The 13,304-nt window shown below is 56.1% G+C and overlaps 1 protein-coding gene across 2 annotated transcripts in view; it reads left to right on the top strand.

The window, feature by feature from the left end:
* Positions 1–11,855, top strand: part of COL6A2 (collagen type VI alpha 2 chain) — a 38,960-nt gene extending 27,105 nt beyond the window's left edge. Inside the window, exons 15-28 of one of the 2 annotated variants that reach the window (XM_066369977.1) lie at positions 575–637; positions 1,185–1,247; positions 1,461–1,523; positions 1,907–1,969; positions 2,249–2,299; positions 2,610–2,645; positions 3,002–3,064; positions 3,296–3,358; positions 3,535–3,570; positions 3,845–3,890; positions 4,098–4,250; positions 4,428–4,880; positions 5,057–5,095; positions 10,749–11,855. In XM_066369977.1, coding sequence (XP_066226074.1) covers positions 575–637; positions 1,185–1,247; positions 1,461–1,523; positions 1,907–1,969; positions 2,249–2,299; positions 2,610–2,645; positions 3,002–3,064; positions 3,296–3,358; positions 3,535–3,570; positions 3,845–3,890; positions 4,098–4,250; positions 4,428–4,880; positions 5,057–5,095; positions 10,749–11,347 — 1,791 coding nt within the window. In that variant the 3' untranslated portion in view covers positions 11,348–11,855. Of the gene's footprint in view, positions 1–574; positions 638–1,184; positions 1,248–1,460; positions 1,524–1,906; positions 1,970–2,248; positions 2,300–2,609; positions 2,646–3,001; positions 3,065–3,295; positions 3,359–3,534; positions 3,571–3,844; positions 3,891–4,097; positions 4,251–4,427; positions 4,881–5,056; positions 5,096–8,046; positions 10,696–10,748 lie in introns of those variants that run through there. The other variant, XM_066369976.1, reaches the window with a different exon arrangement.
* Positions 11,856–13,304: the final 1,449 nt, after the last annotated feature.

The raw sequence follows: 13,304 nt of genomic DNA, 5'->3' as shown, positions 1-13,304 counted from the left end.
GCCTCCACGACCCTGTTGACGCAGAGGAATGGTTTAGCCACACCGCTGCCAGACACTCAGTGCCCATGAAGAGGCCCTGAACCCCCACCTTGCCCTCCTGGGCAAGGGTTGCAGGACACCCCTGAGGGCTGAACACAGACCTGGTCACACAGTCTGTGGGTCCCATGCTGTGTCGTCATCCCACCAGCCAGCCCTGGAATGTCCTGCCTCGGGGTGGGAAGGGCCCAGTTCCAGGGCTGATCCTACAGAGGGTGCATCCCAGGGCTTGGACTGGCCTGGAAGTGAGCTCAGTGACGAAGGTGGTAGCTGGTCCAAGCCAGATCTCAGTCATGTCAACTGAAGCTCAACCTGGACTGACAGCTGACCAGGAGCCCTCCCCCTTTTTCTTAAATAATCTTTGGGCTGGGCCCAAGGATTTAGGAAACTGACCAGGCAGAGCATGAGGGTATAGGCTGAGGTCCTCTTAAAGGGCCTCCAGACCCCAAAGCCAGAGTCCTCATGGGTAGAGCAGAGTGTGGGTTCTCCCTGCAGCCCCCACCATCAGGACCCCCACCCACATGCCCACTTTCTGCAGGGGCGCAGGGGAGACCCTGGAACCAAAGGCAGCCCAGGCAGCGCAGGTCCCAAAGGCGAGAAGGTGAGTGTCCATTTCAGGGAAACATGGCGCCGTTGCCACATCTGCCTCTGCACTGGGTCCTCACTGTGGTGCTGATGACCCCCTGTGACAAGAGAGAATGAAAGCGACTCGGGGGCCTGTCAGTGGGGGCACTCCCTGCAGGGCCTGGGAAAGCAGGAAGCAGCCAGGTCATCCCTTCCTACACTACTTGCTGAGGAACTTTGGGGTGGGGAATGCAGCCAAGTCCACCTGGGTCATGCACAGTGGTGCAGGCTGCAAATGCCCCACCCTCAGCATCCCACCAGACACACCTTCCACTGTAGCTGGTGCAGGATGTCTTGTTCTTGTGGCAAAATCAGAGCTTCTGTGAGGTGTGGGTGAAGGGCTTGAAGGAGGGGCCTCCTTTGGGAATGCGTGGTGACTCCTGACTATGCTGCCAAAGGCTGAACCAGCAGGGGTGCCATCTCAAGGTCCCCCTCCACAATCTGGGATCCTCTCCAGAGAGTTCAGTGCCCCCTTTACCTCCTCCCATACACACACCACAGATAACCAGCCTCTCTTTGCACAGGGAGATCCTGGCCCAGAGGGACCTCGGGGCCTGGCTGGGGAGGTTGGTGGCAAAGGAGCCAAGGTAAGTGTGTGGCAGGTGGCACCCACTACCCTGGGTGGAGGGGGCTGAGACTGGGACACCCTGCCCTTTTCCCTCTGCAGACCCTGCCAGGGCTGTTATGGTCAAGGCTGAGGACAAGGCCATGCTCAGGATCTCTTGGAGGGCAGCAGCTCTTCCCATGCTTTGACATCTGCAGTGTTGATGACAGGGTCTCTGAGTGCCTTTTCTTTCCAGGGAGACCGAGGCCTGCCTGGACCCAGAGGTCCCCAGGGGTCTCTTGGAGAGCCAGGGAAGCAGGTCAGTGGCAGGATACCTGGGAGGAGCCTGTGGCTCTGGGCTCAGTCTTCTGTCTGCCCTCCAACCTCACTGCCTCATTGCCCTCCCCTGTAGTGCCACTTGGGTTGTTCTGTCCCTGTGGCAAACTCAGGCAGTGCAGCAGGGGCCAATGGGCCCCGTGCACCTCACATCCTGGCCCTGCCCTGAGGGATCAAGCTTTACCAGGTGGGAGGGAGTGAGTGGGAGGCATGAGCAGGGTCTAGGATGCCCAGGGGGCATGTGGAAGGGGAGGAGCCAGGTAGTGAACCTCAGGGCAGCAAGGGAACAAGACAGTGTTTGCCTGGTGGTCAGAGCTGGACACAGTAGGTCTCTGTGCTAACTCCCCATTTTCTTTCTGACCTCAGGGATCTCGGGGTGACCCTGGTGATGCTGGTCCTCGAGGAGATTCAGGACAGCCTGGTCCAAAGGTATGCCGCCCCTCGCCCCTGCCTGGCTAGACTGGAGAGAGGGAAGGGGCTGAGGCTGTTCTCAGCTCTAGAATGATGCCTGAAGTGACCTGCTAGCCCGTGGTGTGGGAAGGTGGCAGGTGGTGGGCAGCCACTTCTGTTCTCACCCCGGGGGAAGAGCGTGTCCTCCTCACGGCCCCACCCCACCTGCCCAGCCACCCAGCCCCTTGACCCTCAGTCCATGACGACTATTCAAACTTCCCCCTGGACCTTCCCTGACTAGCCTCCCTCCTCCTCCAGGGAGACCCTGGAAGGCCTGGATTCAGCTACCCAGGACCCCGAGGAGTACCTGTAAGTCCTGGGAAGGGGCGGGCATTGCCAGGAGGGCCCTGAAGGTTCATACTAGTTCCCTGGAGGACCTTCATCCTGGGGACAGGGTGTGGAGGGGTACGGGAGTCACACATGGGTGCAGACACAGGTCTCCAGAAATTGTCTGGAATGCAGTCCTGGCAGCATTTTCCCACAGATTATGATAACTTAGACAACCATAAGGGAAGAGGGGGGCTGCTGAAAACCTCCAGGTCCCCAACTATGTCCTGGGGATCAGCGCACCAGCCCCCGGGAATCTGTGCCAAGTAACCCCCCCTGTGCTTTCTTCCAGGGAGATAAAGGCGAGCCAGGTCCACGTGGCCCGGAGGTACATAAGGGTCTCTCTGCACCTGCCTGAGGTGGTCTGTGCCTTGCACCCCGTGGCTGGAGTGCCATGCTCCTCACCTCATGCTTGGCCACCAGCAGCTGCCCCATGCTGAGTCCTGAGTATGGTAGCCAGCCGGCTGAGTACTTGTCTCACTCAAACCAAAAACCACCATCACCTGAAACGCCCTGTGCTGTTGCCATCTAACTGACCCCCGGAGCTAGGCACAAGTTCTCCCAACAGAGCACATGCATGTTTCCGGCAGACTCACTGGAGGGCTTGAGAGGCTGGGAGGGGACAAGCAGAGCATCCCCACAGATGTCCCCTCCGCTGGAGCTAACATGTGTCCTGTGTCCCAGGGCGGCAGAGGCGACTTTGGACTGAAAGGAGCACCCGGACCAAAAGGAGAAAAGGGTGAGCCTGTAAGTGTTACCCTCGTCCCTCCTCCCTCCTTTCTCAGGCCTCCTCTTCGTCCTCTCTCTTCATCCTTCCTTGTCCATCCTCTGCCTCCCTTCTCCTCCCTTCTCATCTCTCCTTCTTTCCTCCTTCTTCCCCTCCTCCTCCTTCTTTGTCTTTCCTCATCCCAGAAGCCAGGGAGGTGTGCAGGAATCATGAGGCATTTGCTGAGCGCCCCCTGTCCTTTTCCTTCTCAGGCAGATCCTGGTCCCCTTGGTGAGCCAGGCCCTCGGGGGCCGAAAGGAGCCCCAGGACCCAAGGTAAGTCATTCACCGGTCCGTTTGGCCTTTAGCCTATAGCCTCTTGGCCAGACAGACCAACGCACACCCTGAGCCACAGGGCTTTGTCCATGATGAAAGCAGGGTCAGTGTGGGGGACCCTGCCCAGTCTCAGCCATGACAGTGGTCACCTCTCACTGTCACCCTTCTTCCTCCAGGGAGAGCCCGGACCCCCTGGAGACCCCGGCCTCACGGTATGTGTCAGTCTGGGATGGAATCAGTGTCCTTTCTCCTAAAACCAAAGAGCAAGGGCAGCAAGGGCAATGTCAGAGGGCGAGGTCAGCAGGAGTGGGGTCATGGCAAGGTCAGAGGCCAAGGTCAACAAAGGTGAGTTAAGGTGCAGTCAGCAAGGTGAGGTCAGCAGGGCAAGTTCAGAAGCGAGAACAGGATTTCAGACTCTCCCTATAGCAGCACCCCAGGCCCTTCTCAAGTTCACTGTCCTGGCTGGGCTGACTCGCTGTGTTGCAGGAATGTGACGTCATGACCTACGTGCGGGAGACATGTGGGTGCTGTGGTAAGTTTCAGCCACCACACGGCAGAGCTGTTGGGCTGCCACAGGCTTTCATCCAGGGGTCTGGGTCATGGTCATCGTCAGAGTCCCACACTCCCTCTTGGGGTCATCATTTCCCACTGTGCACCTGGCTGTGTGCCCCTGTAGTCTGGGGGTGTGACCCAGGCCTGGGTCCCTGCACACAGCCATTGCCCCTCTGCCGGCCCACAGACTGTGAGAAGCGATGTGGTGCCTTGGACGTGGTGTTCGTCATCGACAGCTCTGAGAGCATCGGCTACACCAATTTCACACTGGAGAAGAACTTCGTCATAAACGTGGTCAACAGGCTGGGAGCCATTGCCAAGGACCCCAAGTCCGAGACAGGTCTGGACCTTCAGGGGTGGGGGTGGGAGGCCAGTGGGCAGGACACTCTAAGATCCAGTTCTGGGAGGGATGTTAGCTTGAGCAAGGGTCCCAAGGCCCATCCCCACTTGAGGGTGGCGAGTGCGGGTGGTGACATGGCACAGGGCCAGCCCCTGAAGTCTACACCGGCCACCACAGGGACCCGAGTCGGTGTGGTGCAGTACAGCCACGAGGGCACCTTCGAGGCCATCCAGCTGGACGATGATCGCATCGACTCACTGTCCAGCTTCAAGGAGGCTGTAAAGAACCTTGAGTGGATTGCGGGTGGCACCTGGACACCCTCGGCCCTCAAGTTCGCCTACAACCAGCTGATCAAGGAAAGCCGGCGGAAAAAGACCCGTGTGTTCGCGGTAGTCATCACGGATGGCCGACACGACCCCCGGGATGACGACCTCAACCTGCGGGCGCTGTGCAACCATGAGGTCACGGTGACAGCCATCGGCATTGGGGACATGTTCCACGAGAAGCATGAGAGTGAGAACCTCAACTCCATTGCATGTGACAAGCCCCAGCAGGTGCGCAACATGACGCTCTTCTCCGACCTGGTGGCTGAGAAGTTCATCGATGACATGGAGGACGTCCTGTGCCCGGGTGAGTGGCCACGGGGCCTCACGCTACCCCTGGTCTGCCCAGCCTTGTCCCTGCAGGTGGGAAGGGGACCTCAGGAAGGAAAGGGCTGGGGCATCAGTGGGCCACTGAAGGAGCCCAGCCACCCTGGACAGCAGAGCCTGATCGCTCCCCTCCCCACCTCCTTTTCTCTCTCCTAGACCCCCAGATTGTGTGCCCGGACCTTCCCTGCCAAACAGGTAACACAGGGTGCTGTCAAGCCCGCCGCCAGACTAGCAGTGGCCAGAGCCCAGGGGCCCTTGCAGGGAAGTGCACTGTGGGGTCCCTCTTAGTGAGAAATCCTCAGATTCAAATCTCAGCCCAGACCTATGACTTTCTCAGCCCATTGGGCCTCAGCATATCTGAGGAGAAGACCGGGGGCCCAGGGTTTGGTGTCTCAAGCGCTTTGGCCACTCCACCCACCGGGCACATGTGGGGAGGGGGTGCTGTGAGCCTGGCCCTGTGCATGATGCCCAGGTGCTTGGGCCTTGGGGTCCCCTCTGCCCAGGAGACACAGGCACCCAGGGCCATCTACCAGCTGTCACAGGTGGGATCCCTGGACCCAGTAAACAAAATGGATAATTTAAAAAACCTTCTGGGAGGTGAACATGTTGACAGCCACACAGAGGCTGATGTGCTCTCCTAGACCCCTCTGGGAGAGACTCCAGCGTGTGTTTAGGGGACCGTGCCCCTGCCCAACATGATGTACTGTGTGCATGGCTGAAGCCCTAGGGGCACACAGAGTTTGTCCCCAAGGCGTCCGGCAGAGGCTGGGAAAGGGGCAAGACAGCATTGTCACTACCCTGGGCATTGTGCTAGACCTCTGCAGCCGCATAGCCTCTGGGGCACAAAGCCCACAGGTACCGCAAGGGTGGCAGCAGCAGAATCTCCACTGGCAATTCCTGTGTCCACCAGTCTGGGTCCTGGAGCCATTGCTGGCCCCTCCCAATAGGATGTGCTGCAGTTGCCTGTTCCCTCTAGGGAGCATTGAAATGGGGACCACAGCTGACTCTGGAAGGTGGGGCCACCGTAGAGGGAGCAGGGCCATGATGGCAGGTCAGCAGAGGACATCCACATCTATTCATGAAGTCAGCATTCCAGGGTTTGTGTGTGGGCAGGTTTAAGGGTGTGGAGGTGCCTGAGGAAAGGAACGTGTGGGCTTGGTGGCAAGGGTCCCCACTTACACTAACAGAGAACTTCCAAGGAAATGCTTGTCAAAGTCACACCTGTGACCAACTGTGGGGTCATCCCAGAGACTTCCTGGGCCTAAAGTCCCCCAAGAATGTATGGTGGGGATAGCTGTGTAAGGTGGCCAGAAACACCCAAAACCCAAGATGCTGCCTGAGAGTGCTCTCCCTCCTGGAGCAAGGAGGCGGTGGTCCACTTGGAGACCCAGCCAGCCCACAGGCTGCGCCCCTTCCTCCGGGGTGCCTTAGTCTTCCCAGGGTAGATCCCAGAGTAAATGTGACCTCTCCAGGGTAGAAACCAGACCCCAGACTCCAGGTTCCCAGCCCCGGCATTGTTACCCGGCCCTGACCTCACCATTGTTCCATGTTAGACAAGTCTCTCATGAATGAATGGGCTTTGTCAGATGGTTTATCTGGGTCTGTTGATGGGATCATGAAATTCTTCAGCCTGTTGGTGTGACAAAATGTGGTCATTGGTTTTTAAATGTTGATCTGGCCTTGCAGACCAGGGACAAACTGCACTTGATCGTGGAGTATAAGTCTTTATATATTGTTGTATTCAATTTGCTAACATTTTGTTGATTTTTATATCTCTGTTCATGAGAGATCTTGGGCTACGGTTTCCTTTCTTGTGATGTTTTTGTCTGGTTTCAGTGTTAGAGTAACACCAGCCCCCAAGATGGTGGCCTAGCTTCCCATGAGCCTCCAGGACCTGACAGAGAAAGGGAACAGGCCCCTCTCCCTGCCCTCTCTTAACTGCCCCCTACTGAACTCACAAGCTCATCCTCTTCTAAAGCAATTAGAAATTTCCAAGTCAAATAGACACTGTGGCCAAAGAAAAGGAAGCTGACATAGCTGTACAATACAATACGTTCTGACATGTGGGCACTCTGGCCTGCCACAGGCCAAGCATCGTCCTTGGCATTTTGAGGCTGCCAACAGGTCTGGGGGATGCTGACATCTCTGGCATGATCCTGACCTTTTGGTCCAAATGACCCCATCCACTCAGAAGTTTAGCTACATCTGAGCTTGGATTGGGTGAGGGAGCATCTTGACTCTGTCAGAGTCATGAGGGTCACAGAGAAACAAAACTGGGCTCCAAGTAAAGGCAGCAAAGACTGATTTCATGCTGAGATCACTACTGCAGGGGAGAGGAGGTCCAGGGTAACCTGAGCTCACCATCCCCCAAACAAAGGCAGGGGACCCTCTAAAGGCTGGTGCACTGAAGGAGAGGCACAGAGGGCATTGGGGAGGGGTTCATGTGACCAGGACACCTGGGTTTGTTGTCTGGCATGTACCCAGAGTAGAAACAGACTTCTCAAACCTTTAGGACAGGAGGCAGGGGTGCACGTTGAGTAAGGTGCCCACAGAAGTGAGGCCCTGACCTCCCAGGGGGCTAGGAGAGAGCAAAAGCACCCCTGAGTATTTGCAGCTCCCAGGTCCTTGAAGGGACAGTTCTAGGTAGGTAGGGAGAAATGTTATGTCTCAGAGAGCAGAGAAGGTATTATAACTGCAAGCCTTCTAAAGTAACTGTTCTGAGAGGGATCCTCTCACCAGGATTGGGCTGCAATAGACAGGAGAATTTTCTCCTGGCAGCATGGAGGGTTTTAAGGAGCTAGGGTCATCCCAGGGCACAGCCTGGAGCAGTCAGCAGCCATACTAGAGTCTGATCAACTCTCTGTGTAGCTGTTTGCGCCAAGAGAGTTGTAGTTCCTAAGGTCTGTGGGGACCAGAAGGCCTGCTGCTCCTGTCTCCTTGGAACGTACCTTGCTGCTGGTCCCCAAAGCCCCTGTTTAGCTCACCACTGCAACGAGTCTGTCCCTTCATCCAGTCCCTGGCCGAGCCTCAGCCCCATTCCTGGCTTTGTTTCTGATTCATCACCGAGGAGAGAGACCCGAGGAGGGCAACTGGAGGCCCACTCATGCCAATCAAGTCCCTTAAAGCCTTCTCTGGATGCCCCGCAGATGGACCGCGGCCTGGCGATGCGCCCCCGGTCACCTTCCTCCGCACGGAAGAGGGCCCGGACACCTCCTTCCCCACGACCATCCCCCTGATTCAACAGTTGCTAAACGCCACGAAGCTCACGCAAGACCCAGCCGCTTACTCCAGGCTGGTGGCCGTGCTGGTCTACACCGCTGAGCAGGCCAAGTTCGCCACAGGAGGCGAGCGGCAGGACTGGATGGAGCTGTTCATTGACACTTTTAAGCTGGTGCACAGGGACATTGTGGGAGACCCTGAGACCACACTGGCACTCTGCTGAAGCCAGAGGGTTGCCGACACTCAGGCCAGAGCTGCCCCAACTGGGCCATATTTGCTCCCTGGTCTGCCCGCTGTGCACTGGGGGCTTATGACAACAGGAATCTCTCAGTCTGGAGGTCAGACATCAAAATCAAGGTGTCAGCATGGCCCCGCTCCCTCCAGGGACTCCAGGGAGGGTCCTTCCTGCCTCTCCCAGCTCCTAGCTGCCTGCATGGTCATATGGCCTCCCGTTCTGTAGCCTAACCTCTCTTTGCCTTTCTCATAAGGACACAGGTGGCATTTAGGGTAAACCAGATAACCCTGGACAATCTCCCATCTCAAAATCTATAATTTAGGCCCACCTGCAAACCCCTATTTCACTGTATAAAGTCAAATTTGCAAGCTTTGAGATTAAGATTTAGACATCTTTGGGGTGAACAGTATTTAGCCAACCCCCACCAGCCCCAGTCTAGCTAAGCTGTCTCCACGTTTGGGGGACGTAAGAGTCATCCATGAGGGCAAACCTGCCAAAGCTGCTGGCTGACAGTCTGAGGAGGGACCAAAGATACCACCTCCTCTCTCCCTCCCTGCTGCAAGTTCTTGAGGAGCGGCAGCGGTGCCCCATTTCAAAGACTGCTGCAGCAGGTGCAGGCATACATGTGCTTGCTCCTCAAAAAGCCAGGTGAATACAGAGGAGCCCTCCTCCTGGGCCTAGACCCCTGTCATTCCTCCTGTCTGTACCTTCCGCCCAGTTCCCAGGGGCACGGTTTCACCTCCCTGTTGCACAGGCTCCCTGCTGTGGGTGGGGTTAGTGGAGTGAAATAAGGGAAACAGTAGAGCCCTCCAAACACTCCAGCAATTCTGGCTCAGCCTTTAGCCTCTGTGCCTGTCACCTCTTGTTGCAGAAATCCCCCCCCCAAACCAGCCTGCTTCCCCCCATGTCTGTCTGCTTGTAGGACTTGAGGTCAGGGCACTCAGAAAACTGTGTGCATTTAAAGAAGCTGCTCTTCATTTGCACTGCAACCAGAATAAGCTGTGTCATTAATAAGCTCCTTAAAAAAGCATCCTGTCTGCCAGCTCTCTGCACCTCACAGAGACACACCAAGGGGGCATGTCCTTTAGATGCTATGAGCACATCTTAAACATTACATAAAAGATGAAAAACAGAATGTGAGTGCCTTGCTGTGGTCGAGTGATGTGCTGGGGTGACCTACTCCTGACTGGGGGCTGGTTCACAGCAGTCACGTTCCTGCTTAGGGGGCTGCCGTTCCTGAACCAGGTGCTGGGCTGAGGCCCTCAGGCATTGGTGCTGCAGGTCAGGACCTCCTTCCTGATGGGGTCCCCAAGTGGCCGACACCGAGGGTGGACAAACCTGGGTTGTGAACAGACTCCATTCTGGTCCACGTCCGGGAAAGGTACCCACAGGGCTGAGGAGCTGGATGACCAGCCCTGTTGCTGCCCAGCCCCAGCGGCAATCAGAGATGTATCTTGAGCAAAGCCTCCAGGAAGGAGCCTGGCTGCATGTCTGTGGCAGATGGTCCCACATGTGTGGAGAGAGGGTTTTCAGGCTGTGTGTAGTGTCCATGTCCCCCAGAGACCCAGCCTCAGTCCTGGCTGCAGCCTTGCCCCCACGCTGTCTGTCATGTCCAGGCCTGGGCACTGCCCAGAAGGGGTCAAGGGTCTGATCACATAACAGTAAATTAGTCACCTAGGTTACTGCAGGGATCTGGCCATACCTGTGCTCACTCACCACCAAAGCCTTGTTCAGTCCAAGGGGACGCAGGCTCTTTCTCTTTCCAGTGCTCCAAGAGCCAGGAAAGATGTGGCCTGGCCAGTGCCAGGCGGCCCTGGGACAGGGGAGCCTGACGCAGGTGAGTCCTTGCATCCAGCAGTCTTCAGGGCCAGGGTCTTCATGAGGTCTTTTTACAGAATTATAAACATTATGACAGCCTCCTACTCCTCTCTCCCACCCCACTCCCCATGGACTCTGGCCCTACTAGGGTTATGCATTCTTGGGCCAAATGAAGGGGTTTTGCTGACCTGTTCCTGTCTGGAGGGCCTGAAGGAGGCACTAAGCAGAGATGGTGCTTATAGTGTGGAAAAGGCCTTCCATCTCGGGTTAGGGGACATTTCCTGGTGGGGACACAACCAGGAGAGACTGTGAGGGTCTGAGGAGACAGTGTGAGACTCTGGACACCTGCCCAGGGGCTTTGGGGGAGTTCTCAGCAATGGGTGACTGGGTGCAAATCCCCCAAGCGCTAGCCGTCCTTGTTGTCCCATTGGGAAGGCTCATAGAAATGCAATGCAGGGTGTGGTAGACCAGAGCAGGTTGTATGGCCTGGGTGGGTTGTGGCACAGAGGGGCTTGGGCAGGGTCAGTGGGGGCTTCACCTGGACTGCCCCTGCCCACCGCCCTTATTTCCCCCCAGAGCTGTACGTGGCCCAGTGCACCCAGAGGCCTGTGGACATCGTCTTCCTGCTGGACGGTTCTGAGAGACTAGGTGAGCAGAACTTCCAGAAGGCCCGGCACTTTGTAGAGGAGGTATCCCGGCGGCTGACATTGGCACGCAGGGACGATGACCTACTCAATGCACGTGTGGCACTGCTGCAGTTCGGGGACCCTCGCAATCAGCAGGTGGCCTTCCCACTGACCTCCAACCTGACGGTCATCCATGAGGCGCTGGAGAGTGCACGCTACCTCAACTCCTTCTCACATGTGGGCTCGGGCATCGTACACGCCATCAACCAGGTGGTGCTCGGCACGCAGACTGGGGCACGCCGCCATGCTGAGCTGGCTTTCGTGTTCCTCACGGATGGCGTCACAGGCAACGACAGCCTGGACGAGGCAGTGCACTCCATGCGCAAGCAAAACGTGGTGCCTACCGTGGTGGCCGTGGGTGACGATGTGGACATGGACGTGCTCTCCAAGATCAGCCTGGGCGACACGGCTGCCATCTTCCGTGAGAAGAACTATGACAGCCTGGGCCAGCCCAGCTTCTTCGACAGGTTCATTCGCTGGATCTGCTAGCACCCCCACCCACCCCACCTCGCACCTCCAGCCCCGCAGGCACTGTCCTCCTGTCCATGGTGCTACTCAGATCCCACCGAGAGAGGTCCAGAAGGCTGCAGACTCGATCTCTCCAGGTGTGGGTGTGAAGTCAGGAGTGGAGTACCCCCCCATTCCCAGCTCATCCTGGGGTCCTGCAGTCTGGCCAGTGCTTCCCACCACCCTCTTCTCTATTCAGCAGCGCTCTATTCTCCACACCCTTCCTGGTCCCCACAGGCTTCTGGGGTGTGTTTCAGACCCTCACCAATAGACTCTGTTTCCCCTTCAGCCCAGCCTCATCCTTGGACTCTCATCCACCATCCAGTGCCCTCCAAAGGCTCTCTGATAGCCCTGCCAGACCTCCTGGCCCTGCTCCCAGGTCTCCACCTCACCTCTGGGGCCACCTGCCCCCATCAGACAGAGCTGTGACAGCAGGCCTAATGTGTCCCTGTATGCACACACCCCAGTTTAATAAAGGCTTTGAACCACCTCCTTCTGTTCCCCAGCTTCCATGTGTCTGTGCCCACCAGGGACCCATGAGAGGCCAACTGGACTCAGACTGTTCACATGCCTGTCAGCATTTATCATAGTCCAAGTGCATAGACTGGACAGTCTTGTCAACGTTAAAAATAAACTAGCCAGTCATTTTACAAGCAAAAATGAGTTTATTCAGGAATAGCAGAGGGACTGCAATTTGGAATATGCAAACCATGGCAAACCAATAGGCGAGTCCAGAGAACAAAGGAAGGAAAGCTCACTTTATAGAGAAAAGGAGAAATTGGAAGGGGCATTTAAGTCCTTTGGAGGACAGTGAGAGTTCAGATGGATGGTGGCTTCCCATTGGCTGGGCTGTTGCTGAGAAAATGAAAACTCTCCTGCCTGGGTAGTAAGGTGGTTTTCCTGTTGTGGAGTACAAGGTAGCTTCTTCCTGCTGGAGTCTTCAGTGTGTGGTCCTGCATGAGTACTCCCCCTTCAGGGCTTCCCTACCCCAATTTTAATGAGGTTTCCCTTATTCATTTTCACAGCCTCAACCCTAAAATCCATACCTGTCTAGTCAGCTTCGGCCTTGAAAATTATGCTACTTGGTCAGTGAAGTCACCCCCTATCCTCAAACCAGGATCAAAGTGCTTAAAAGTGTTTGTTGGTTTGCATGAGGATATTTTGTGGATAGCTAGATAGATTCTTTTTTTTTCTTTTGGCAACCTCAGTGACCTCTTGTTCAGACTCCCAGGTCTTTTAAGCTCACCCTTGGTGAGCTGCCCTATTAAACCATTGGCTCCCACAGGCAGATGCTCTACTCTTGCTAGTAGAAGTTTTCTGTACTGCCCTAACGAAGTGCCACAGGTGGCTAGAACATCAGTAGTTGATTGTCTGAGCCTAGAGGCTCCAGCAAAGGCTCTGGGAAGGATCTGCTCCAGGCTTCCTCCAACTCCCAGAAGTTCCACAATTTGTCAGCATCACCCCAATCCTCACGTGCTGCCTTCCCTGTGGCTGTTGTGCCCATATTTCCCCTTTTTATTAAGACATTTAGGATTCAGGCCCATCCTACTCCAGTATGAACTTATCTCAACCCTCAACCTAACAAACTACAACTGTAATGACTGTATATCCAAATAAGGGTCAGACTCTGAGGTTCTGGGGTCTAGAACTTTAACGTGTGAATTTGGAGAGGCACAATTCATCCCAGAACCTGCTGTTCATCCCCTTGTGGAGAGGACTAATTCATTCAGAGGTACTTGTATCTCTCTCATTATCTATCTACCTGGGTGGGTGTGGGGGACATGGCATGTGCAGCTGTTGGGGAGGACAGCACCCCATGACAGCCATGCCACTGTCTGTGAGCCTGGTGCAGGACACCAGTGGTCCCAACCAGCTGCATGGTGCACAGAGCACTTTTTTCTTGCAAGGAGGATGATCACTCAACAGCCTGCAGCCAGAT

The sequence above is a fragment of the Saccopteryx leptura genome, chromosome 2, assembly GCF_036850995.1.
Source record: "Saccopteryx leptura isolate mSacLep1 chromosome 2, mSacLep1_pri_phased_curated, whole genome shotgun sequence".
Lineage (NCBI taxonomy): Eukaryota > Metazoa > Chordata > Mammalia > Chiroptera > Emballonuridae > Saccopteryx > Saccopteryx leptura.
This window is presented reverse-complemented; position numbering and strand designations above follow the sequence as displayed.